The sequence below is a fragment of the Carassius gibelio genome, chromosome A12 (assembly GCF_023724105.1).
Source record: "Carassius gibelio isolate Cgi1373 ecotype wild population from Czech Republic chromosome A12, carGib1.2-hapl.c, whole genome shotgun sequence".
Lineage (NCBI taxonomy): Eukaryota > Metazoa > Chordata > Actinopteri > Cypriniformes > Cyprinidae > Carassius > Carassius gibelio.
The window spans coordinates 5,116,247-5,143,911 of NC_068382.1; the positions used below are offsets into that span (position 1 = coordinate 5,116,247).

Consider the following 27,665-nt stretch of genomic DNA (forward strand, 5'->3'; position numbering starts at 1 on the left):
CTTGATTTCCGTTCCCAGCATTGCCAGGTACTATATACACATTTCAATTTGTTCTTTTTTTTTTTTATGAGTGCATTAACTGATGATTGCCAAAATAACTTTATTGTTTAATAGGGAGATCTGAAGAAGACTGGTGAGATCGAGGGCTATGTGATTGACTGTCTGTTAGTGATGATTATGAAACTTTCAGAAGTCACTTTCAGACCTCTCTTCTTCAAGGTAAGCTTCTTTATCTTTCAGGTGAGAAAAAAAGAACTTCCTCCACTTAGACAACATCTTGTTTTTAGATGCATAAATAATAACAGAGATGGGCTCTTTTTAACAACTGATTTGTGAGGCATCAAATCTTTGTGAATCTTATTTTATTTTTTTAACCAAGTCTCTAAAATATTTAGTCAGATATTTTATAAATCGCAAAACAAACCCTACAAATGAATGCAACAACATATATAATACAGACACTAAATGTTTAATTGTGTTTTGTTCATTTCTAGATTTGTATACCGTAGAAAAATTTAGCAAAGTGATTGGTTCAGTTGATTCCGTTTCGAAAGCTAAATTTATCCTATTACTGAATAATATTTCAAATATTACACACAAAATTGTAAAAAAAAAATTCATCTGTTTGATTAATTGAAAACAAATTCTTTGTTGCCAGAATGCTTATTATATACTTGACTTTTATATGTTACTTTGGCTATGAATTCTCTATTAGTATTAAAATGCGTGCTGATTGAATCTTTTTTTTTTTCACTCTGCAGTTATTTGACTGGTCAAAGATGGATGGTGCTTCTAGAAACCGCCTGCTGACGTTCTATAGACTTGCAGACAACATCGCCAACAAACTGAAAGGACTGTTTGTGTTGTTTGCTGGGCAGCTGGTCAAACCCATCTCTGAACTGCTGCGACAGCTCAACATTTCCCACACAGGTAGTCTGCACATATCAACATGTTTGTATGAAGTTCTGAATACACCTGTAATGTTAAACTGTGCCAACAATGACATGACCAGCTCATGCTAAGAATTGTGGAGTAGAATGTTTTGCGTTTTAGAGAGAGAACACTAAAACATTCCAGTACTTTTTCTTAACATTTTTTTTCACTGATGTAATAACTTCAACTTCCACCCCTTTGGCCCATAGACAAACCCTTCTTCGATTCAGATGATGATGATGATGATGAGGAGGAGGATTCAGATGATGATGATGAAGATAACGTGTCAAAGAGCAGCCTTCTGCTGCAGCATGTGTTGGACTGCCTCCATAAAATCTTCCTCTATGATACTCAGCGCTTCCTCAGTAAGGAGAGGGCTGACGCTCTCCTGGGCCCCCTGGTGGATCAGGTCAGTATGGCGCACAAACCGAATGCATCAAGAACTTCAATCTATTCCCCAATCATGTTATTCCTTTGCAATAAGCCTGTTCCTGGAGGCAAAACAAAATACATGTTTTGGATGTCTCCCTGATCAAACACATACAATTAAGCAGATTGGTAATAGGGGAAGGGGAAAATGTGTGTAACCAACATGTGAGAACTAGGGGTGGAACAAGTCTATCTATTTGCACAATTTAAAACACAGTATTGCGTTAAACAGTCAGTTGTCAGTATTGCCATAAAAAACGAAGTTAAAATTTAAAACACTGCAGGCTTCACTGTTTTAATAAAAAAAAAAATAATAATAATCATCATCATAAGTCACATGAGTTATTTAATCAAGAGCAGCGAGTCATTTTCTCTGTCTTTTGTTGTTGGATTAACATTAATGAGCTGCAGGTATTTGCATTAGGCTTTAAGACCAAATGTGCGGATCTAATTCTGATGTGCATCCGCTTTCCTTCCCAACTAACTGTTTACTAAAGACACATCGTACTTTCTTTATGTAAATACAAGAAAGCCATGGAGAGTTAATGTGGTCTAATGGAATAACCCCCAGAAAAATTAACACTTTCATGATTCATGATAAATATTGTTAAAATAATTTAAACTAAAAAATGTTTGGAAACTTTTGCATGTTTACACCAATTGAATTTTTTTATAGTTGTTCAATCAAAACTGTGTATTATATTAATGGTATAAGGGTTTTCCTGTCAGTGTGGTGTCTAATAAATGTGTTTTTATGTGTGTGAAGTTGGAGAACATGCTGGGAGGTGACGAGATCTACAAGAGCCACATCACCAAGCATTTGGTGCCCTGTGTTGCCCAGTTTGCTGTGGCCATGGGAGATGACTCCCAGTGGAAAGTTCTCAATTATCAGATTCTGCTCAAGACACGGCACAGTTCTCCTAAGGTACGAAAATGCTAAATTAGAGGTATAAACATAACGAGATAGAGCTGAAGTGATGTTCCAGTGTTTGTGGTATGATGTGTTAAAATGAGTGCCCATAATCTCTTAATTATAGGCCTCGCTCTAATATGTGGATTGATTTCTCTTTGAAAAGAAATGACCATGTTTGCCTTTTTGTCCAGGTGCGTTTCTCTGCACTTGTCATGCTGCTGGAGTTGGCTAGCAAGCTGAGGGAGAACTACATGGTTCTTCTGCCAGAGACTATCCCATTTCTGGCTGAGCTTATGGAGGGTAAGAATATTACGGCAATATTTAATCAAATGTGAACACATGATTCTGTAACTAAAGTACACTGTGCTACCTAATGTTATCTTTTTTGATGCTAGTGTTGCATTTTAAGAACTCTAAAATCTCTTTCTTTAACAGTCAGAAATATTCCAGATTTCAGAATTTCTTCCTCCTTGTTTTACAGATGAATGTGAGGAAGTGGAGCAGCAGGTGCAGAAGGTCATTCATGAAATGGAGACTATCCTCGGTGAACCACTGCAAAGCTACTTTTAATACCACCCAGGACTGATTTCACACCATCACAGGAGCTTCTTACACCACTCTAGTGTTCATTCATTATCCATGTATAATATTTAGTGATGAACATGTGTCGGTCTGACACAGTTCCACCTGTACTCATCTCATCACTGACTGAAAGCTTGACCACTACCTTTGTGTCCATCTATATGTAAATGTACAAATCACTGGAGGCCACATGCTTTGGACAGTAGGGTAATATAAAAACCAAACACATGATGTTTAAATGTCTGTTGTTTTTTAAAAAATGAAATGGTTTTATATTGAATTTTCTAATGCATAATGGTGTACCTCTCTTGAATCTGAACAACATAAAAAGATGAGTCTGGAAAATGTGAATGTGTTTGGTTGCACTTTGCTTGCATTAACAATACAATTTTAATATGCTACTACTCTTTGGACAATTTTGCTGCATACATGCGATATCTGACACTCACACTCACGCGCTAAAGAGAACAGGCCAGAAAATATTAAGTATTTTGAATATTGTGTAGAAGGCCTTAAGAACTATTAGATTGAATTGCTTTGACTCCTTTCAAGGAAAACAAACACAACCACAGGTGCTTATTTGATACACTGGCAAAATTAATGTGAGATAGAGCATTTCAGACATTTGACAACAGCAAGATTAATATAGTAATACAGAGAGGAAACTGTAACTATGCAGCCATCTTCTACAGTGTCACATCAGACAGTAACATTACAGTCCCCCCGAGGAACAAGTGAATAAATTATTTGCTGTTCATTCTTTAATCAACAACATATATGTTAGAAGCTATACCTGATAAACTACTGAAAGAGATTTTTCCTGAATTCATAGATCTTCTTCTTAACATTATTAATTAATCACTGTCATCAGCATATGTCCCAAAAGAAATTGAAGCTTCAAATTTCTTACACTCGATGGTGGACCTAGTGACGTCCACAACAGCCCTGAAGGTCAGCGGAAGCCATGACAACTAGATGATCCCAAGAAACTGATCCCCTGTAAAGACCTCATTGCCACGACAGCCATCTTTACAGGTCCTCAGGAAACACCACATGAACCAGACAAGTCCTCTGCACAGACAGCTTCATCTTCACCATGTGATCTATTGCAATTTTCAAGCAGAAGGACAAGGATGGATATTCTAAAAGATACCAATCCAAAACATGACTTGTCACCTTTGGCTTGCTTAGTTGGGGGCACTTCATATTCAGTAGTATGATTAAATTTACTGTACTATTGGATGAGAACTGAAGTGAGCTGGATTATGACATTGTCTGCAACAGGGCTGCTTTACAGCTGATTTGATCTCCTTTCATAATTGATCATACACAGTTTCTGAATAAAAATGAATCAACACTGAATTTCCCTCAGTGGAACAATGACACTTTTTTTTTTTTTTAAGGGCTGCTTAACATCTCCATTTACATTACTGAATCAATATTTTCCTCTTAGTCCTTGTAAATCTACTTTGAAACAATGTGTATTGTATAAAGCACTATATAAAGGTGACTTGACTTCACACGCAAGTATTGAGTAAAGAGTAATGAACAAATAACATGAACATGGACTTTTTTTAATTTACAGATTTTTATAAGCACATTAAAAATCTAAAGAATCGGGGGAAAACGTAAATATATAAAAACAACTCAATAATTGTTAAACATTAATAATAACATACTGGTATATAGGCTGCAGTAAACTAAAACTGAAACCATAAAAGAACTGTTTGTACTAGAATTAAAAACCTTAACTGATTATATATATATATATATATATATATATATATATATATATATATATAATTTCATTATGCTTAACTTGATGTACTAAAATCTCTATTACTAAAATAATAAAAACTAAATAGACAAAAAACGGACAATAAAATAACTAAAACTGTTAGTTCAAATGAAAGCAGAAAATATAGAAATAAAAACGAATTCAAAATATTAATAAAAACCTATAATAAAATCTAGTGAGAACTCTGAGTAAAATGCATATTGAGCCAAGATAACTCCAAACGCCTTAATTTAATATCACTTAGTAACAAGAATAAAAAATAAAACAGTCTAATAATAAATAAGTGCAAAAGTGTAATGTTATCCTCGACAGACGGTTATATTTTCATATGCACTTTTTTATGTTAATGAGTTTAAATTCATTCAAATTCATGAATTGAGTTTAAATTAATTCCACTTCGTATGCAAATTAGGCGATGGCGTCATTTAAAATAAGCTCTTCCCCATGTACATTTCTTGCACAAAACAGAAAAGAAAACCAAAGTTAAAACAGAGGAGCGCGAGCAGCCGCCGTGTCGTCACTCGTCCTGTACTCCGCGGTGATGAAGAGCTTCAGCGGATCACGAGCCGCTCTTCACATACTCAGAAGAGACCTCCATCATCATAATCATCACTGTGTGGGGATAATAGGTGCACCTTTCTCTAAAGGACAGGTGAGATATAAATCCTCCAAACACGTCCTCTTCTCTTTTAAATGAATGATTATTCACGTATTAAAAAGAATCCATGCGGGGATGTTATTGACCGGATGTTGATGTTATTGACTGTGGCTGCAGCAGAGAGATGGTGTGCAGAGAGGAGCGGACCTCATTCGAGCTGCTGGATTGGTGCAGAAACTTATAGGGGAAGGTACCACTACTACACCCCGTTACTTACACTGCTTTTATTTACACTTTTTTATCTCACTGTTACCGATATCTATACTCTGTGTCACATAATTATACATTGTACTGAATAAAATTAATTAAGAACATGTACTTTCTATAGAGTAAGGGTTAGGACTTGGTTTAGGGTTGCATATAATTAAAGGGGTGGCTGATTGCAATTGCACCTTGCTAACGTTAGTTAGTGTGTAATGTAACTGTTTGAGCATAAACAATATCTGCAAAGTTGCAGAAGATCAATGCAAATGGAGATATTGTCTTTTAAAATTCTGTCAGTTGAAACCCAGATAGCAAGCACACTCGGTTAAGGCAGTAAAATTTACTTTTTTTTTCCTAAACAAAACGTCTGCGATACTGACAATATATATATATATATATATATATATATAATTTTTTTTTTCTGGGATAACGATAATTAGACAATATTTTGCTGTGTTATTGTTCTTGTACCTTGAGGACTACCGTGGGCAGCTTTCTCCTAAAGTTTTTGATATTCTGCATATTCTGTATGGTGACCAGTACACAGCAAAGAAAGAAATGTATCTTTTCAAAATTTGATTTTTTTTTTTTTTTTTTTTTTTTTACCTTTTATGGGTAGATTAAGATTTACACAAATTTTTAACTTTAATGCAATACATGAATGTATTTACCCTCCAGTTACAAATGCATTCATACTGTTTTGATATTTTAATCATAAAACGTTGAAAACTGATATTTGAAATGATTTGTAAAAAATGAACAGAAAATGTGAAATTAAAACCGCCAATATGTGGCAGCAAGTCACTGTTACGTAGTAAAAATAAAAATAAAAGTGTGCTTGGCAGTTTATGACAACTAGATTAACCATTTTGCATTGAATGATATATACAATGAACTAAAGACTAGATGTTTTGAGGGGTAAGACAAGACTATTGCAAAGAAAACGATATAATACATTTTGAGCAACATGACATTAGCAACTGATAATGTAGGAAACCACAGATAAATGTGCGTAATCAATTGCATGAATGTACAAAAGCAATCGCAACTGAGAATCTGGTTTTATGGTGTGAAAATAATGACTAGATGATCTGGAGGTTGTACAATTAGTTTTGAGAATTTCATTTCTGATTTGAGAAATGCACCAAACTGACTGAGAAAAACTGTATTACAGTTTTTTTTTTTTACAGATGCTGACACATTTCTCAATACTTAGGTCACTTTTGCAAAACTCAGACAGCCGACAAACACACTTTGTCACCCACAATACAATGACCTAAAAAACACTAACAACATGTAGCATTATACAATGTTTTCTTGTGTAAAACAATTCACTGCAATATATGTTAGTGGAATGAATCAGACATAATGCAGTATTTTATGTAGTTTATTTATTTTTAATAAAGAGTCATTCCAAAATACAAGAATTTGTATACACACCATCCACTGATGCAGATACAATAGTAATGCTCATCTACTTATTGTCCAGTTGTTTTTATAGCATTTAATTTTAAGATTTAAAATATATTTCATTCAAATATTACTGTAGAAATGTAGCAAATTGCTGATTCAGTTTTGTATTATGTTATTGTTTTGAACATAAGTTTAACAGTTTTGAAAACAGTATGTAAGCATGTGCAAATTGGCCATACAAAGAGTGAGAAAAGAATTCATGAAATTTGAGAGATGTAGTCGTTGAATGCATTTTGTGCCAAAGCAATGCTAATTGATCCTCAGTTTAGCCCAGGTAGACTTCTGTTGTGCTCACTGTGTGAAGAGTTTTGCAAAAGTGACCTAAGTATTGAGAAATGTGACCTAGCGTCTGTAAAAAAAAAAACTGTAACAAAACCAAAAAAAAATTGCAAGACAAGTCTACACCAAGTTCAGTTTCATTTTTGTGACCGCACCACAAGTTCAAAGGAAACCAAGAAGGAAAGATATTTGTTTTCTTTATTTTTCAAAAGCACAATGTTTTGTATTTATTTAACAAATAATTAAATACAAATTAGGACTAAGTGGCTGATCTGATCTCATGAAAGTGTGTAGTATAGCATGATTTTCTGAAAAGCATGCTGCTGATACGCATTTTTATAGACTACTAAAGGAGAAACGAGAGAGAGAGAGAGAGAGAGAGAGAGAGAGATTTGAATGTAAATTTATAATCAATGGCATGACTGGTTTAGTCGACAGAAATATTATTATTTTTGATAATAACGTATAAAAACTGCTGGAATGCTTGGGAGGCAAATCAGAAGAGAAGAGACACTTTCGTTTTTTTTTTTCATCACTACAAAAAAACTGTAAAATTAAAAATAGGGAACTCCTTTGATCCTCAATGCAGTGGATGCACACAACAGTCAGCAAATTGACCCCTCTTGAACGTTTAAGGTAATTTTGGAGCCCAACAGCCAACACATAAAAAAAAAAAAAAGATTACGATTTTTTAGATATTTAAGCCAATCTTTTGTGTTTGTCTTTTTTTATGAGTTTCAAATATACATCACATTAAAACTGTGTAATCCAAATGGATGAAAATGTTAGGTCGTTGGATTGTATGCATGGAAAAGGCTGGTCAGTACACTTTTCTTTTGTGTTCCATGTTTAAACTACTAAATCCTATTGTTAAGTGTAAATCATGACAGAAAGCCCTTCGTCCCTCTCCAGGTTGTGTAGTGAAGGATTATGGGAATCTGACTTTTGAGGAGGTTCCCAATGATGAGCCAGTTGGCAGGCTGAAGACTCCGAGAGCAGTCGGCCGTGCCAATGAGCTGCTCGCAGGAGCTGTGCAGAAGGTCAAGAGCCATGGAAACACTTGTGTGATGCTGGGAGGAGATCACAGGTCATTGAGTGCTTTCGGTTCTGGTCAGTGAAACATTTGGAAGCAGGAAATGATTATTGAACCTATTGTCAGAAATGTGTTTGCTGTTTTTTACAGCTTGGCGATTGGCTCGATCTTTGGTCATGCCGCCTCAAGACATGATTTGAGTGTTTTATGGGTGGATGCACATGCAGACATCAACACACCTTCATCCACGTCAACGGGAAACATTCACGGCCAGCCGCTGTCGTTCCTCATCCATGAACTGCACTCAAAGGTGACTGGTGCTCTTTAATCATTTCAGCACCTATATTAAAGTTGATATGCATGATATGTATCACAGTTATTACATTACTGTCATTCTCATCAAAAAAAAAAAAAAACTTCTAAAGAACTGTTCAAGTATAACTTCCTGACCAGTCATGCAGTTGTCAGTATCTGTGCCTTAAACACACTTATAACTAATAAACATCATCAACTTATTTCATAAACATTCATAGAAAATGTCAAAAATTGTCTTTAAAATTTTTTATTTTATTTTTTTGGGCTTTGTGAGATTACTTTTGCACCAATTAAAACATGTAACCTTAAATTCCATTAACATAATATGACATTTTATTTTATTTTATTTATTTTTTGGAATTCATTCATAATTCTCATTACTTATTCTCATTATTTCAATTCTAATAGTCAATATTTATTAATCACCATAAATAAAAAACAATAAAACACATATAAAAATATGATTTCCCGTTAATATATGTGACCCTGGATCACAAAAACCAGTCTTAAGTGTAAATTCCAAATTGAAATACACAAATACATCATATGAAATCTGAATAAATAAGCTTTCCTTTGATGTATGGTTTATTAGGATTGGACAATATTTGGCCAAGATACAATTTGACCATCTGGAATCTGAGGGTGCAAAAAAAATTTAAACACTGAAAAATAAATCGCCTTTAAAGTTGTTAAGATTTAAGATTTTAGCAATGCGTATTACTAATCAGAAATTACGTTTTGATATATTTACGGTAGGAAATTTACAAAATATCTTTATGGAACATGCTCTTTACTTAATCATAAATAAATTGGCATAAAATTAAAATTTATAATTTTGACACATACAGTGTATTTTTGGCTATTGCTACAAATATACCCCAGCGATTTAAGACTTTAAGGTTTTATGCTCCAGGGTCAAATATGCTATTCATGTTTGATTTTTAGATAAAATATTACTGTAATACATTAAACATCCTAATTACAGGAAGAAGGAGGCGGGAACCGGCGGACAATCAAACAAAGACTTTAATAAGCAAATAAACACAAAACAGCGCGGCAAACCCTCGCGGACGACTGTCGCGCATAAACAAAACCAAAACGCAAAATAAAACCCAGACCTGGTCCTCTCTCATCCTTCACTGTCGTCGCTCCTTTTTTGTGTCCTTCCGATCTCCTCTGTGGGACTCGCTCCGTTCCTATGGCTCTCGGCCCCGCCCCAATCGTCACAATTACTATAAATAGGTTCCTGTCTTTTAGTTTACTTGAGACAACAATTTATGATTAGAAACATTTCAAATATTTTGTCATTTTTTTTTCCTAATGTTTCTTAGATTCCCATAATTCCAAATTTTGCATGGTTAAAACCTTGTGTAGCAGCGAAGGACGTCGTCTACATTGGGCTCAGAGATGTGGACCCGGGAGAACAGTAAGTTTGTAGATTCTACGAAATCATACCAGCATCATATCACTATTTCAAGATTCTTTTTGACGTTCAAATCATACTTTACGTCACAGTTATATCCTGAAGGATCTTGGAATCAAAGCCTTCTCCATGACAGAAGTTGATCGGCTTGGAATTGCAAAAGTCATGGAGCAGACATGCGATCACATGTTTTCAAAGTAAGTGTGTGACTTATTTTCTATTGATCATGAGGACCTAATATTTTATTGAGGAAACAATCTTTCCGGATCAGGGTGAAAAAACCCATACACCTCAGTTTTGACATTGATGCGCTGGACCCATCAGTGTCACCTGCAACAGGCACACCTGCAGCGGGAGGACTGACCTACAGAGAGGGCATTTACATCACTGAACACATCTGTCAGACAGGTGACAACATCAGGAAATGCACATCTGAGATTTATAAAACTTCCAGGCTAATAAACCGGCAGTTGTTTGGCCTTTCTGAAATTATTTACCAAAAATTTGAGTCGAGTGTTTAACTAATTTTGTGTGCATCTCAGTAAAGTTAATTTAATATATCTGATTCTCTCTAGACTGCAGACAGCCATATTAACATTTATCTGGTTGACTATTTCTAAATGAACTAATTTCATTAGCATAATCCCTCATGGTGTTTGGCTGGCATGTTGATCTGAATGTATGTTCTTGACTTGGCTTCAGGACTTCTCTCGGCTGTAGACATGGTGGAAGTGAACCCAAAGCAGGGCAAAACAGAAGGCGAAATTAAATCAACAGTAAATGCTGCTGTGGATCTGTTATTGGGCTGCTTCGGAAGGGTCCGGGAGGGGTCTCATGATCCAGATTACAAAATGCCAAATCCATAAATCACAGGCTTTATTTTTTTATATATGTATTTACTGTCATCATTAAAAAGAATTTAAAACTAGAATTCCCATTTATTTTATTCCTGTATATAAATGAATTCCAAATATGATGATACCACAGTATACTGTATATGCAGAAAATACAAAGCTTACTGTTTGAGTATTTTTTTTCCAGAGGCAACATAATTTTAATTAAAAGTAAAAAATATTTTAAAATAATAAAAATGTTTTCCAAAATGTTATTTTTTATTCAAGTGGCATATTTTATTGTTTATCTATTATATTAATATTACTGTCTGACAATATAAAAGAAATGTAACCACTTTAGTAAAACACTTTATTTTAAATCTCGCTAGTTAAGTATGGCTTTATAAGAAAAACACGCACAAAATTCTTAAAATTATTATAAGACTAGCACAGAACATCTTCAGTTTGCCTCGTATAAAGACAGTAAAGATGTTCACAGACTGAATCACAGGCTTTATTTTTGTTATTTTGGCTTTTTGTTCTATAATTTTTACTTGATGTAATCAAATAGGCGCTCATGTCATGCTGAGTTTAAAAACTGAATTCTAATTCAGCTGTACATAAAGTACGTTTGTTTTTCCAGAGGCACATCATTACAAAAAAAAAAAAAAAACTGTTGTAGGTTAACAATAAACAACTAAAACTAGAACAATACAGTATAAATATATTTTAAAACAATCACAATGTTTCCCACTAAATTCATACAAGATGCAAATTTGAATCATTTTTGTAGAAAAATATATTATTTTGTAATTTTTCTATTATATTAGTTATTGTGTCTCTGACACTCTCCGAGTCACCCGTTATCTGCTCAGGTGTCAATCAACCACCGCAATAAAACATCGGCAGTTTAGAACAAGAGTGTTTAAACTACTTGCACTTTCTTATTTACTTTTAAATGTGAATTTAAATTGTCAAAATTAAACCATACATTTTTTACCTTTGAAATGCATGATGTAGGGTGTAAAAATCACTAGTACGTTTTGGGAACTTGCCACAATTTTTGTGATCATTTCCAAAGAGATGGTGAAACGAATGCCACAGGCACTCATATAAATTACAACTATATAATAATTAATTCTAACAATTATTTATAGTTTCATAAAGTGAAGCAAAAAGATTCATTTTGGAAAAATCTTTTTTATTAGACTGTCCCCTATCATTCTGTGAATGCTGCGAACAAGCATTTTGTGTTCTTTCTGGCATTTATCACTTCAGTCTGGCTGTCAGTCAGAATAAGTGTTTGAGATTTGCTGATATGATGCCATTATACAATAGCTAATAGCTAAAGGCCTGTTTGTAAAGGAGTGTTGTCAGGAATAGCTCCATCCTTTGAAGCCCTGGTGTGCAACCACTAAAGGCACTAACAGAGGTAATGTACTGTAGGCTGGCTCACACACACATACTCTTCAGTTAAAAATAAATGTGTCAGGTCACATGTTGGCGCTGCGGACATAGTGGACATGATTTCAGAGTCCAGTGGGAGGAGTGCGTGAGGAAGACGGTGGAGGTGTTTGATCAATCTGTCTCTTTCAGGCCACATGGTCTCCTGAATTCCTGACCTCTTTCATGGATCCATTTATTTGACACTAATGAGAGAAAGAACAAACAAAAAAGACATTAGACAAGATTATTCTATAATATTTCTGTAAGAAATTCATTGAGCCATCTCAAACTATATAAATGACGGGTAACAGGGTTGACAGTTTATAATGTTTAGGAAGCTTTAGAGTGTTGATATTTCAATCTGACATTACTAGCTATTATACCTTACAAATGATTTTTTTCTTTTTTTTCAAGGAATAATTTTGATGGTAACAGGGTTGACACAACATTACTTTTACATGATAGATTATGCATGCAGGAAATGCTCATGAAAAAAAGAGGTGAGTTTTATTTTGACTAAATATTTGCTTAAGTTCATAAATTAAGAGAAAGATGCTAATGGTAACATAGTTGACATTTTAAGATTTTGTAAAGTCATTAAGATTTGTATTATTTATTTTTTTATGGGATAAAACATTATTTTGTTATGATGATAACAGGGTTGACATAACACTATTACAAGGTTTTTAAATAATGGAATATTAGCTAATACAGCAGGAAATACAAGTAAAAGGTTGATAGTTTAATCTGACTTTTTTTTTCCGGTGAAAAAGAAATGTAATGATGGTAACTGCTGATGATTTAAGATGTAATGTTATTTAAGTAATGACAATAAATTCAGTAAGTTTTTTTTTGATTTATGAAAAAAATTATTTTAAAGAGCGATAACTATGATGGTAACAGGGTTGACACATAACAGGTTTTCAAGAATTAAATGAAACATTATCAACTCGTATTTAACATCGTATTAAATACTCATGAGGATATAAAGGTAAAGGGGTTGATAGTTGAATCTGACATCACTAACTGTTTGCTCAAGTGCATGAATTATTAGAAAAAAATTATTTAATGCATAGTTTATGATTTTAGATGACAAATCTAACACAATATAGTGGCAAAAGAAATTATGCCATCTAAAATGTGGTTACGTGCAAGGAAATGTTAAGGAAATGCCTATTATAGAAAAACTGGTGTCATTTTATTACTGTCAAAATCTGTATCTACACATTAGGAGGACATTTTTTTATATAAAAATACCTAAATTATTAAAATAAGTATGATACATTCAGAGCATGAAGAAAATCTCCTGTTAATACACTCACCCCACTTGTTACCCAGCAGTACTGGACAAGCTGCGTGTCTCGTGCTGTAATCTCCCTCTCCACTGGAAAACAGATTATACCAGAATACTGCTGTACCCTGAACACAGACACCAAAGAATGAAGTGACTCATAGAACGATATAACATTTTGATAAAACCTTATTCCATCAAACGTAAAAACAAACAGCACCTTCATTGGCTTTACCGCAGCTCCGACTTCTGGAAAGACTGTGGCACCCCCTGCAGCTACATCACTCATCTGTAACAGAGCCAGTGTTTAACAGGACATTTTACACCAAGTGATGATGACAGTTGAAGAGCCAATCCTGATAGGACAGATCAAATCCTACTTACATAGAAGAGCCAGGTTGCTATTCGATTCCCAGTGCCCAGTGCTTTAAAGGCATCTGGTTCATCTTTCTGGTGGAGAAACGTTTAAATGATCCATGATGAATAACTTGCATGTGTCACCAAACTGCATACTCAGTTTAACAGGGTATCGATTAAAAAGCTTTGTATTTACCCGTCCAAAATCAAAATGGGGCTCATATTGTCCACCAACACCGTAATTCGCCACCTACGAAGAAAGTATAAATTGTAAACCAAACTATTTTTTGACTAATTCATTAAATGCCTCATGCACCTTACCTGTAGTTCTTCTGCTGTTTTGACATCGAGGCCTGTGATGTCTTCTATGCGCTGGTTTATGCGATCCACAACCGGATGCTCATGGGCCACCAACCATGCACTGAGAGAAGAGACAATAACATAAACTTCATATTCCTACTGAGAATTATTTGAATCAGTATATCATTTGATCATCTTTCAAAACGGAACAAATCCAGCTGCAGAATTAGTGTTCAGCAATAAAGTAAAGGAATGTTTAGTATGTGATTGAACTTTGAGTTCTGTTAGTAAGCAGAATTCAGATAATAATGACTTAGATTTAGATAGAAAGTGCCCCGTGTAAAACTCACCACCGCCAAGCATTTCAAAATCACCCATCCTTTAAATTAGGTTTATGAGGCACTGTATATTCATAAATCTTGTGAAACAATATGTGAGTTTACAAAGGCAGAATGACCTTAGTTGAATTGAAGAATACCTAACTGATATCTGAATATCTGTCTCATAGACTGAGGTCAAAAAAGAGGATTCTGGGTAAAGAAGGTGAGGGGGAGCAGACAAATGACCCCTTACCTCTTAGAGACTCTGTACTGGGCGGTGGTGAGTTTGCCAGTTTGAGGGTCATGCACGGTGGCACGCATGAGCTATAGAACCAGCACAGAGAAAAAGAGAAGAAATAGAAAGAGAGAGGTGAAAGGTGCTGTCACTATATGCTGTTGTTGATACACATCTTATACTGAACTACACCAGCTGCAGACTTGGACTGCATGGGTGGAGTAAATGTAACATGGCACATTACTTCTGCTTGGGAGGAACTGCTGCAGTTAAATCTATAGAACCATGGCATTCACTGATTATGTACCTCCTGTGTGTAAAGAAGCAGTAGAAAAGCAACATTCCCATCTATTTATTATGCATGGTATAAACGGGTATATATGGGCTGGTATGTACTGTGCTGTACAATAGAATTATGTCAAATTATAAATGTATTAAAAAATAAATTAACACACACACACACACACACACATATATATAGACAAACAGAGAGAGAGAGAGAGAGAGAGAGAGATGTCTTTCAAAAACATCAAAAAAGGATTATTCCAAAATGTTTGACTTTTGTCATAATATGCATGTGATATAAATCCCCTTTGTCTGGGCTCTTGTTGCTTTTCCAGCATGCAGCAGAGGGAAATGGTGGGTTGGCAATGCTGCAGGCCAACAGGAGCCTTACCTTTTACTGATGCGATACTGGGCAGTCTCTAGAACACCAGTAACGGGGTTGGAGATGGTGGCTCGGTGCAGCTGTTGAGCCAACCGGCCAAAAGTACACAAGTTACACAGCAGCTGTAGTCTCAATAACCGACTACAGATCAACACGCTCTTTCTGTTTCCCTTGAGCACCAGCCTTCTAACTCTACTGTATATGAACCTTTGAATACAATCTGGACTAATAATTTTAAATGGGGCCTTAATAATGATAGGTCAGAGGATGTGATGCTTTGGGGAGTGTTATAAGAGAAATTCACCAAATACAGGAGGTTTTATCTGCTTATTTTAACACAAAAATTATCCTTAAACTGATCTGCTGGACTACCTCAGCTTAAATCTGAAAATGTTTACACAGGTGCAAATTTACCTTACAGACCAAACAAATTTCAAGGTACATTAAGTAAATCGTGGTTTATACCTCAAAACTGTCTCTACTAACATGGATGAAGCATTACTCAAAAACAAAGGCTTTTGCTTACCAGTGTTTGCTTACTTTAACAATTGTGATTGTTACTGAATGTGTCTGCTAACAAGGGGTCATGATCTCATGTGAACGGAAATCATTTTAAATTTATCTGTCAAAATTATTATTAGAGATATTTATTATTACAGTTATTTTATGCAGATGCAACACTGCAGTGATGCTGCTGACGTGTTATCTTTGTTATTGGGCGCACCAGAAAACACGTCCGCAGCATAGTGAATGCACTCACAACAGACCCGGAAGAGAAGACAATGCTGAATAAAGTCGTAATTTTTGTTATTTCTTTTATTTTCGATGCTTCAAAAAATTCTAACTGACCCTCTGATGTCACATGGACTACTTTGATGATGTTTTTATTACCTTTCTGGACATGGACAGTATACCGTTCACACAGTTTCAATGGAGGGACTAAATCTAAAATATATTAAACTGTGTTCTGAAGATGAACGGAGGTCTCACAGGTTTGGAACGACAGGAGGGTGAGTCATAAATGACATAATTTTAATATTTGGGTGAACTAACCCTTTAAATAGTCATTATAATACATTAAACATGACGTGTTCTCTCAATTGAGTGATCAAAACCCTGAAATTACACCGAGTACAAAAAGACTTTATAAAAAAGTATGTCATACATGTATATGTGTCCTCTTATGTCAGATTCTTAAACATAATCAATAAATTCAATCCGAATAAAAAGACATGTTGGCTATTAACAATTAAATGAAATCACTATCAACAAAATCCATAGATAGATTCAGCATTATGTTCAATTTAAACATAACATTTTAATGTAGAAATATTGAATAATTGCAAAATAAAATAATAAGCTACTTTTTTAAATATGAAAGTACAACTGCCAGTAGGTGGCAGCAAGCAACTTAATCAGTGAGATGCTCAGGCACGCAGCAGCTCTGCTGTTTGCTCTATTTTCTTTTTGACAGAGCAAAATAGAATTTTGTGTACGAAAGTTACTCAGTAACTTGTTTATTTTATTTGCAATTGTGCAGATATTTGGAAAAACAGGACTCTTGTTTGTGCGATAGACTAAGCCCCTTTCACACTGTGATTCCAGCAAATACACGGGTAAGTGTTCCGGCAATTGTTCCCGGGTCGCTAGATTTTGCACTTTCACACTGCCAGTGATTACCTGGGATATGTGCGTGCTTTCACACACAACCCGTAAAGATCCCGTAACGACACGTGACATCAGGGCGTGATGTGTAATGTACGAGTCGACAACGCTTGGCACGTTATACTTTCACTGAAGCAAGCGAACGATCTCGGCTCCAGCGCGGAAAGTGAGGAACTAACTGATCTCTGCTTCATTGCAGTTTGCACATATTTTTTTTTTGTCGCGAATGTTGATCTTCCTTCAAAACAGCCGGTAAAAGAGTCACACGATAACGCGCGTCATCACTATGACACGGAATTAGATCTGGCTTTTGTTAACACAGCGCTCGTCCCGGGTCGAACCCAGCAATGTTACTAAGTCCCCGACCCGGGTTCAATGCCAGAATCAATCCCGGGATGTGTTTGCTTTCACAAAGAAGGCGACCTGGCAATGTTCTGGCAATTTGCCGGGTCCGACGTGCCGTGTGAAAGGGGCTCTAGTCTCAGCCTCAGACGTCACGCCCAATTACCGTTGGCTAAACATCTGATGCGTTTGGGACACAAAAGTGGAAGAACTTCAGGAGTGTTGAAGTCTGTATAATGTTGAACTCACCCTCGGTTTGGCCAACTCCTTGACCTTCTCCATTTCTTTTTCTGTTATAATATCATGATAACGGATAATACGTGGACGGTCCCATTCATCCTCTTGTTTCACCGGGCCAATCATGTAAAAAGGATGTCTGTTACTGTCATAGTAACGGCAGAACAAACGGCTCTGTCTGCGAGGAGTCTGTAAAGGTGAGATTATATATATAAGTTATTTAATTTATATCATGTGCATGACAAATAAATGGTTGGTATTTCATGTTCTTCCACAGCATTACTAGTTAGTTTCAATGTGATAAACCTGCTAGGCACTGTCATGAAAATACTGATTCACTGACTCCCTAATAATGTGTGTTATCCTCTATGATTGAAGCATTTGAGTTTGTTTAATGACTTTTGAGTGCGGTATGCATTTAGCTTTGGTGGACTGATCAGATAAAAATAGTGCTTTGAGTTATGGCCACATTACCACTGTGGGTGTGCATAAATAATTCAAAGTATTTTTTTTAAATAATTAATTACCTCAGATACAGAAATCACTCATTTAAAAATAAGTCAAGTTACATCAATGCAAAGTATATATTACTGTGCTGATATATTAAAAATGACTCACATCATCTAATTCATCCGCATTTGGTGCTTAATATGACATGCCAGTAAATATTTATGTTAATGCAGTATTTAAGAGTATTTTATTATTCACCATTCTGACTCCTTGTCCTCTACATAACTGTTCGTAATTCCCCTTTTCAGGGAATTCCCCTTTCCCAACCGTCTTTTCCTGTTCTTTCTTGCTCTCTTCCTTGGCACTCTGCTCCTTCTCAGCCTTCTTCTGTTTGGCTAGCTGATAGTCAAAATACTTTAGGTTCCCAAGAGCTCGCTGGTGCTCAGGATCTGTACAGCAAAGATAAATGTGTTATTTTGCAATTGGAGAACTGCTGAATGTCTCAAATAGACCATATTTAAGCAAAAGCCAGGACTCTGTCAATTTCACAGGTCATGATACAATATTCTGGACTCAATGGCTTGTGAAAAGTCTATGTAAATTAGGGCTTCATGACATAAAAAAAAAACCCTGATATTGCATTAATTCGTTTTTCTGTGGGATATATTGCAATATGAAAAAATACAGGAATGTTCACCAGATTATTTGAATAGATATATTTAGAATGAAACATTCTAGAAATAGTGTGATGATTTTTAGGAGTGTGTATAGAATAATACAGAAACTTACATCCTGACTGAAGATGTTATGTATATGTGTGTATGTGTGTGTGTGTGTGCTCGTTTTTGTGATATATCAGGACACAACTCTGTATAATGACATGGGTATGACACAGGTATTACAAGGAGAGAGTGACTTATGAGGACATCACCCATGTCCCCATTTTTCAAAACGCTTATGAATCATACAGAATGAGTTTTTTTGATAAAGTAAAAATGCACAAAGTTTCCTGTGAGGGTTAGGGTTAGGTGTAGGGTTGGTCTAGGGCGATAGAATATACAGTTTCTACTGTATAAAAACCATTACGCCTATGGGATGTCCCCACTTTTCACAAAAACAAATGTGTGTGTGTGTGTGTCTAAAACACTTTTAGGGCTGCAAGATTTGGTAAAAACTTAGGGTGTTCATACTTGGGTTTACATTTTTACAAGAACCAACTGCCATATTCCTATATGACATATTCCTATTGTTTTTGACCAGTTCAACTATAAAATAATAGTAATTTCGTTATTTCATTGTTTTATTATATTGATTATAACATTGAGTTTATTCTGATATTTTAAAATAAAAATATTAAACAAAATAAGACACATATTGTAATAATAAGGTAAAGTGATAAGTAACAAAAATAATTGTACCTTACTGTAAAATGACAATACTAATATTTATCAGTTAATTTTTTTTAAATTTTCAAATGGTAAACCACTGAGCTTTTTAGGGGAAGTCGTGGCCTAATGGTTGGAGAGTCGGACTCCTAATCCTTGTGAATTCGAGTCCCGGGCCAGCAGGAATTGTGGGTGGGGGGAGTGCATGTACAGTTCTCTCTCCACCTTCAATACCACGACTTAGGTGCCCTTGAGCAAGGCATCGAACCCCCAACTGCTCCCCGGGCGCCGCAGCATAAATGGCTGCCCACTGCTCCGGGTGTGTGTTCACAGTGTGTGTGTGTGTGTGTGTGTGTGTGCACTTCGGATGGGTTAAATGCAGAGCACAAATTCTGAGTATGGGTCACCATACTTGGCTGAATGTCACGTCACTTTTCACTTTCATAAAAGTACGCACTGCCGGTGTGTAAATGTCACACTTGAAACCAATAAAGCATATATTTACTTAATTAAATATATGACATATCGCGATATATGGAGTTGAGCTTTAGTGTAAATATCATATTATAGTTTTGTAGAGCAGACAGACTAACCCACACTCAGCAGTCTCTTGGTATGTTCCAGAGCTCTCTCCAGCTCCCCCTGCTGGTAGACTGAGTAGCTGAGGTAGTCCAGCACACTCACAACATCAACACTGGTGTCTTCTCCTTCATCCAGTTGCTTGAGTGCCTGGGCCATCCATAACTCTGTGTGGTAGTAGTCTGCTTCAGAGTAAGCGATTTTTCCCAGCTCAAAACAATCCTCTACCGTCAGGGTGCTTTGAAACAGCGAGCTTGTAGTAACACCTATAAGAAAGCATGTAATGAGATGTCATACAAATGCAGAAAAGGTATATCTGAAGTATGTTTGGAAAGGGGCAAGGTCACACTCACCAGGCAGGTCTCCAGAGGAGATGGTCTGTGTGTCCAGTTGATAGGTGTCCTGCAGTCGGAGGAGAGCTTTGGCTGCACCGGTCTGGTCTTCATCATTGGGGAAATACTGACGCTGAATGGTCAGGTTTGAGATAAAGCCTAGAAGAAAATGTGGTTATCTTTTCATGAGAATAATAATAATAAAATAAAAAAAAATTCACACATTTCTCAATTCTTCCATAACACTACCAAAGGTTTTCACACAACAAACACACTTTGTCCCTATTCATGACAAGTTTTGGAATTGAATGACCAACATTTGTAGGTGACGTCATAATTTTGACAGCATCTCATTTTTGTAAAATTTGTAATACATGTTAATGTGGAGTTATGGAAACTTTAATGGATGAATTGATGAATTGAAAATTCTGTGTTGTTAAGTTTTGAACCTGAAAAGTGTTAAATTTTTGAATATTTTTTTTTTTTAAAGTGACCTAATTTGTCACAATGTTTGTCTTGTATCATTTCAAACTTTTTGGACTTCTCTGTACAACAAAAATGCACAGTAACTTGAATTGTCAAGCATAGAAAAATATACAAAGCAATGACTTTAACTGTAATGTTGGCTAGACAAAGCCTTGTCTGAAAGGTTAAAGTAGTTTATAAGCTTTGAAAAAAATGTTTTGGGGGGGGGTCAAATAAAGCCCAATAAAAACACAAAACAGACCATATTAAACACTTCAGAGCACATTAACCCTCAGTAGACCACATCAACTACTTCAGAGTCCATTATCAGAACCACCGCCACATCACTCCACCCAGAAATCAGAAAATGTTTGCTTGAATATTTTTAACATGTTGCTTGATGTTGTTAGCAAGTTATAATATTTTCATTCAATATATCTGAGTCTTCCAGTTGTGTCACCTAATATTGATATTTTAAATAAATATTTTATAAGCTGTCAGTCATAAATGCTGAATTAAAATACATTAATGAGTTGTATTACAGTGATACTAACCGTCAGACATGTCCTTGAGCACAAGGTCTTCCACTTCACCCCACTCCGTGTTTAGTCTCTTCATGAGTTTAAAGGCATTGACAGGGTGACCCAAAAACCCCTCTGGGTCTTGCGTGGCTGTGGCTGTTACAGCATCCAGCTTCTTAGCCCACCTGACAACACACACACACACACACACACAGTGTCAGAGTGGCTTAGTTGTCATTTAAATCCCATACAGCATGTACAGAGTAAAACCAAATGTTGCTCCAGGATCATGATGCTACATGAAGCAATGCCATACTACAAAACAATAAGGGGGGGAAATAAATAAATAAAATGGCTCATTAATTGTCTGATGACAGTTTATAACTGGTTTGTGTTATGCAATCTGTGCTCTCTAAAATGTTCACATCTAGTATCCCAATTAGACCATAAATAGCAAAATTATGTACTTAAAAAAAAGTATATAAGATCTAATAGAGATTGAGATTTATTCATTTTATTAATACATCATATTGTTAGTCTTTTGTCTGACGTGATTTGATTGAACGATATTGATGTATCATTCCAGGTTATTAAAGTTAACTAAAACTTAAAGATCTCACAACGTTAGAAATCCAAATTCCCTTGACCTTTTGACATATAAGAGGTCATTGTACAATAAAAACATCCTGTAAGTTTCAGAACTCAACACTTTCTTTTTAGTCTAAAAACAGCTTCTTTTGAAGCCAATCTGCCAAAACGACAGGTTGTGGAATGTGTCACTTTATGACATAATAGTGTGGCTAAACACCGTCTCTGCAGAAGAAGGTCACTGCCTGTTTAGCCCCGCCCACCAATTCGCCAACGCAGTGAAAATAAAGAGAGATGCAAACACAGATCTAAGCAGAAATCTAATTATAAAGGTGGCTCTGAAGACAACAAGACACTGTACAGTGTCTCCGCGTTGCCTTCCTTCTGATCACAACATCAGGAAAGAATGTATGAACTTTATTTTTAATGAAAATAGCCTATTACTTCTAAATTATGATTATGATGGACTTCAGTGAACAGTACAAAATAATAAAGGCAGTTTATGAACCCTTTAAACCATAAACACACACACACATCTGGTTTACTATATTTGTGGGGACTCTCCAAATCTGGAGAAATTCATCTGAAAAGATCATTTAAAGTCATTTTTGTGTAAAGCATCAAACAGAGATGACAAAAAGTAGGTTCAGCAAGAAATATTTTGTTTGATCAAATTTATTACATATACTCTTTTGGACCATTTTTTGGTTGGATGAACTATAATTTATTTTCATTATTATTACTATGAAAATATTAAATTATTTCTTTAATGAAATTATACTCTAAATAATAAACTAAAACTGCCAGTAGGTGGTGGTAAATGTCTTGATGATTTAGTCATCGAGTTATTTATTCATTCATTTGATTCGTTCAAATGACTGATTCATTCAGGAGTGAAGTAAGTGGTTCTTTATGAATGGTTCATTGAATCATTAGGCTCAGTTCGACTTGAAGCGGGTCATCACCATCACCATAATTAAAATCCAACTAATGCTAAATATAAAAAATATATATAATAGTATCCCAATGATAATATAATAACATAAAATTATATTATTATACCCTTAGTTATCACTAAAGTTACTATAGATATATTTTATCAACATATATAATTGGAAAGTAATCTTATCATTGAACTGGAACAAAATCAGTCATTGCCAATTCAATCAAGAATGAGTTCTGCTTGTTATATGGTTCCTGTATCAGTACTCACTGTTTCACTTGCTCCAGTTTGCTCTCCTCTGCTCTGATGTACTCCTTCAATGACGTCACAAGGTCTTTTTCTGTGAACAGCAAATCTGTCATGTGACCTGCCAACACAGAGCATCGGTGATTCATGAATGACCGGTCGAGTTCTCCACAACACCTGTCAGCTGCATCTTCTGATCTTCTATTAATATTGTAACTTGCATAAACAGTGGTAAACATTCATGAACACAGGGGTTTAGAAGCCCATGCAGCCAGGAACATTTCAAAGATAAATGTATAAAAAGGTGAAAAGGCTGCATACCAATGGATGTGAAGACGTCACTGTGAGCAGAGGAAGACTCTATCAGAGAGACGAGTAAAATACAGCACACACTCCTAACTCCCATCTCGACCCTTTTCAACATACAATGTAAAAGAGAAAAAATTAGCAATAGATTATAGATTTAGACTAATTCTCACTGTTCAATAGTGTCACTGAGAGGCCAAGTTGAAGCACTTAAATTGGTAACTGGAAATAAATAAATACTAAAACTGCAATAAAAATAAAAAGAACAGAAACAAAACATACTAAATATGAAAACTGTAAAATACAAAAATGCATTATTATTTTGTGCTGGAGCCAGTGAAAATGTTAGCAGGGCACATAATGTCAGTAACACATAAGCAGAAGATATTTCACCTACATCAGAGGAACCATCACTGAAAGCTCGTCATTTTTTATACATTTTTTATGCAAAAGTCAAATAAAAAATTCCTATGGAAAACATTTTGGAAGTAGAAGTGGTTAATAGTTTATGCAAAAGATGGGCACATTACATCTAAATGAAGAATCAAAATCATTACACCTGCATGAAAAGATTGTTAAGTCAAATGTACACTACACTACAAACATCCAGACAGAAACAGAGTAAATCAGGAACTGACAAAGAAAATCTATCGAGTTCAACAAATCATTTTCACACAAAAAATAGAAAGTTTATAACCCCAGTTGCTCAAGGGACAGTCACCCCAAAAATTAAAGTCTTTCATTTCAAACCTGTATTTCTCTCTTCCGTAGAAATAAGATATTGTGAAGAAAGTTAGCATCAACTTCAGTTGTGTTGAGGAAACAACACTGAGACGTTTCTCATAATATCTTTTTTTTATGCTCCACAGAAGAAAAAAGATCATACAAGTTTAGAAAGGTTTTAATTTGGGGGTAAAATATTTCTGTAATATTGTAACAGAGGAATAGACTTCTCACAGCTGCTCTATGTATTTCAGCAGTTATTACTCAGCAGTGAAGCATACAAGAACATGCGGCATGACGAGTTGCTTTGAGCCAGACAGATTGTGAAAACATGAAAATTGTTTGTCATTCTTGCCATTTTAAAAAAAAAACTTCATTGCATTTCATTACCATTTGCAGTTAATTTGCACTGTTAGATACATGCAGTGCAAAATACTTTTTTTTCACGCAGTGAAAGTGCATACTTTCAGTATGTAACCTGGATTAAAGCCACTTCTTGTGATTTGAGAGCATGTTGAATTATTCTGCACAAGAAATCTTAAACTGAATATTTCAAAACCATTTTGGATGGATAATTATTAGTGGTGTTTGCTAAGGCATTTGAACAAAACCCAACCCAGCCTAGCATCATTGCTAAGAACATCTATATCAGTTCAGTTTAGCGCGCCAATTTAATATGACCTCTGTGTGCTTTTGTTTATAAGTGGTTTAAACCACAACAGCAGTGTATTTAGGAACAATTCATTGTGTTTTAGTAGGTTACTCATACAATGTTTGTTTGTTTGGGTTGAGCAACTCACTTTATTCAAATCACAAATTTTATCGGTTAAAAAAGCTTCATCTGTCAGGTGGTGGGTCTGTAAGAATATGGGCTTCTTTTAACTGTACAAACCAAAACCATTAACAGAAACAAGACAAGACAGCTGTTCCTCAATCTTTTATGTCTGGAAAAACTGCGTTCTGACCGTCGCTTGACCGATTCTTCACCTTAGCTTTGGTGTTAGAAAAACTCAGAAAAGCAAACAAAAAATAAAACCAGTTTCCGAAAACTCGACCATCTGTTGTGGGCAAAAACAGCTGCTAAATATAACGCTACAGGAATTTACCCAAGCACAAATAAATTTTGCCTAAATAGCAGAACACAAACCATTTCAGATTCCTCCTGTGGAAACAGGTGCCTCTTAAAAAAATCTTGTGCTTTATTCCGAACTCACAAAAAACAAGAATGTGATCAGAACATGTGACTTGACTAGACATTCAAGAAACTAGTACTAACTTGTAGAGAGGACTTGCCTAAAATCCTGCAGTGAATACACTAAAAAACCAATAGCCCGAAGGGTGAAGTCAAGGAAGGATACTAGATGTGGTCACTATAATAGAGAAGGACTGTAACAAAATGTAAATTTGGTAAAACCATAATCAGTTACAGTAAATGTATAGCAAGTTAGAAATAACTAACTATTTCTGGAAAATCATCACTGTGGTAAAATATTGTAAGATAATATAATTTTTTACGTTTGGATTAATATACCGGATGGATTTGATAACTGTTCATGGGTAACTGTGTGTGTGTGGGGGGGGGGGGGGGGGGGCAACGATTACATGTCAAGTAAACTAAAACATGCTTCATATGATAATGTGTACTTTATCAAAAAGAGGTCACAAAGAGGCTTATTGTTTACTGTGACTGTGCATGAAAAAAAAAACAGCTTGACTTTTTAGGGTCTAATTTTAAAGGACAGAAATACATTTGCAATGTCCATAACACTGGCAAAAAGTTCACTGGTATATATATAAATATATATAGAGAGAGAGAGAGAGAGAGAGAGAGAGAGAGAGAGAGCGCATGTTTTATATGTGCCATGGTAATACCATGGTACAACAAGAGTGCATTTTCTAAGTACAAGTAAGTGTACTTTTGCAAACATAATAGTCTGCTCTGATGTTAACCAAAATGACAAAATGACTTACATTATTATAACAGATGAATAACTGTTATTATTACAATGATTTACAGTAAAGGGAGTACTGAGTGCCACGTCCCCTCCCCTCCCCCAGTACATCACCAAATACTGGACGCTCTTCGTTGTTATAACTCGTGGATTTGTAAACGTGTTCTTCTGTGGCTCTTCACCGATGCAAATGATCTCAAACCCGTTTATTTTCTGAACAGACTAAATAGACTCAACTCTTCTCATTTGAAAATGAACTGATTCTAATTACTAAACATCATGGTACTGTGGTTTAATAAAGAAGCACACTTGACTTTATTATCACCATATTACATTTCCACGAGAAAAAAAAATAATAATTATATGTATATATATGGAAATATGTTGACAAACGGCATTTTACAAGGAAAGCGAGCAATGGTAGCACACGGAACGGAAAACTATGGATATGTTTAGGAAATTTCTATCGTGTCTTGAGAACGCGTCTGTGAGAGTACGCGATAATCTCTAGATATGTTTACTGGAGCGTAATAAACAGGCCTACTTACTGTTGCTTCCTCCTTGGAATGAGTGGATATAGCAAAATTGGAAATGTTGTTTGGTTAGCTCCTCTGCGGCTCGTTTGCTTCAGAGCTGTGAAGAACAGCGCAGCTGAATTCGGGAGAGAGCTGCAGGTATGGAAAGCCTTTGTAACATTTAATCTATAAACTGTACTAGTATCTTTTTTCAGGTTACTAGTACTAATTTTTTAGATACTAGTATCTTTTCCATTAAGTACTAGTACTTATTCATTAACTACTAGTGCTTATTTTTTTAGGTACTAGTGTTTATTCTTTAGGTACTAGTGTCTTTTGTAAAGTTACTAGTACTTATTCATTAGATACTAGTACTTAATCATTAGATAATAGTACTTATTCATTAGATACTAGTACTTATTTATTAGGTACTAGTATTTATTAATTAGATACTAGTACTTATTGATTAAAACAAGGGGCAGGCAAAGAGAGAGCAAGGAGCTTGGAATCAGGGCGAAGTGGATGGAGGGAGGAGCCAGGGAGGAGCCCGGAGCAGAAGGAGCCAGATGGTGCTCCAGAGACCAGCCAGGATGAAGATCCATGGTTGAGTCGACAGCGGGAGGAGCCATGGTGGAGGAGGAGCCAATGAAACCAGGGGGCCGACAGACGGAGACTGCGCTGGTGGGTGAGGAGCCCATGATGGAGCAGAGCAGCAGCAAAGCCAGGGTGAAGCCGAGGATCCGGAGGGCCAAGGCGTAGCAGAAGGCTCAGGCGACCAAGGTGGAGGCGGGGCCCTGGAAGACCACTGCAGAGCCGGAGTGACTGCGGATGGAGGCGGAACCAGAGGGAAGGAGGAGCCTGACAGAGCCGGAGGGATGGAGTGATGAGGCGAAGCCAGAGGAATGGGTTCCCGAGGCGGCGGATGGT

The 27,665-nt window shown here is 35.7% G+C and overlaps 3 protein-coding genes across 5 annotated transcripts in view; 2 read left to right on the forward strand and 1 right to left on the reverse strand.

Moving 5' to 3' along the window:
* heatr1 (HEAT repeat containing 1) overlaps positions 1-3,208 on the forward strand; it is a 25,760-nt gene extending 22,552 nt beyond the window's left edge. The window contains exons 39-45 of the mRNA XM_052610825.1: positions 1-27; positions 115-219; positions 762-930; positions 1,143-1,342; positions 2,129-2,287; positions 2,467-2,575; positions 2,757-3,208. The exon at positions 1-27 is cut by the window's left edge and continues 108 nt beyond it. Of these exons, the coding sequence (XP_052466785.1) occupies positions 1-27; positions 115-219; positions 762-930; positions 1,143-1,342; positions 2,129-2,287; positions 2,467-2,575; positions 2,757-2,845 (858 nt within the window). The 3' untranslated portion in view covers positions 2,846-3,208. The remainder of the gene's footprint in view (positions 28-114; positions 220-761; positions 931-1,142; positions 1,343-2,128; positions 2,288-2,466; positions 2,576-2,756) is intronic.
* A 1,918-nt stretch (positions 3,209-5,126) lies between these two features.
* On the forward strand, positions 5,127-10,980 carry LOC128024939 (arginase-1-like). The gene is made up of 8 exons (XM_052610829.1): positions 5,127-5,307; positions 5,431-5,503; positions 8,182-8,356; positions 8,453-8,612; positions 9,949-10,043; positions 10,133-10,237; positions 10,312-10,448; positions 10,743-10,980. The coding sequence occupies exons 1-8, from the start codon at positions 5,197-5,199 to the stop codon at positions 10,904-10,906; spliced, it is 1,020 nt and encodes a 339-aa protein (XP_052466789.1). The 5' UTR covers positions 5,127-5,196; the 3' UTR covers positions 10,907-10,980.
* A 1,073-nt stretch (positions 10,981-12,053) lies between these two features.
* p4ha1a (prolyl 4-hydroxylase, alpha polypeptide I a) lies at positions 12,054-26,895 on the reverse strand. Of its 3 annotated transcripts, XM_052610828.1 has the most exons (16): positions 26,772-26,884; positions 23,564-23,655; positions 23,267-23,363; positions 21,499-21,650; positions 20,501-20,638; positions 20,162-20,413; positions 18,442-18,632; positions 17,746-17,922; positions 15,499-15,569; positions 14,841-14,906; positions 14,289-14,388; positions 14,164-14,217; positions 13,995-14,060; positions 13,831-13,899; positions 13,642-13,738; positions 12,054-12,522 (listed from the first exon to the last, which is right to left on the reverse strand). In XM_052610828.1, the coding sequence occupies exons 2-16, from the start codon at positions 23,646-23,648 to the stop codon at positions 12,452-12,454; spliced, it is 1,686 nt and encodes a 561-aa protein (XP_052466788.1). In that variant the 5' UTR covers positions 23,649-23,655; positions 26,772-26,884; the 3' UTR covers positions 12,054-12,451. The 3 variants fall into 3 exon arrangements, with proteins under 3 accessions (XP_052466788.1, XP_052466787.1, XP_052466786.1); XM_052610827.1 differs by lacking the exon at positions 15,499-15,569 and having other exon boundaries at positions 14,841-14,911; positions 26,772-26,895; XM_052610826.1 differs by lacking the exon at positions 14,841-14,906.
* Positions 26,896-27,665: the final 770 nt, after the last annotated feature.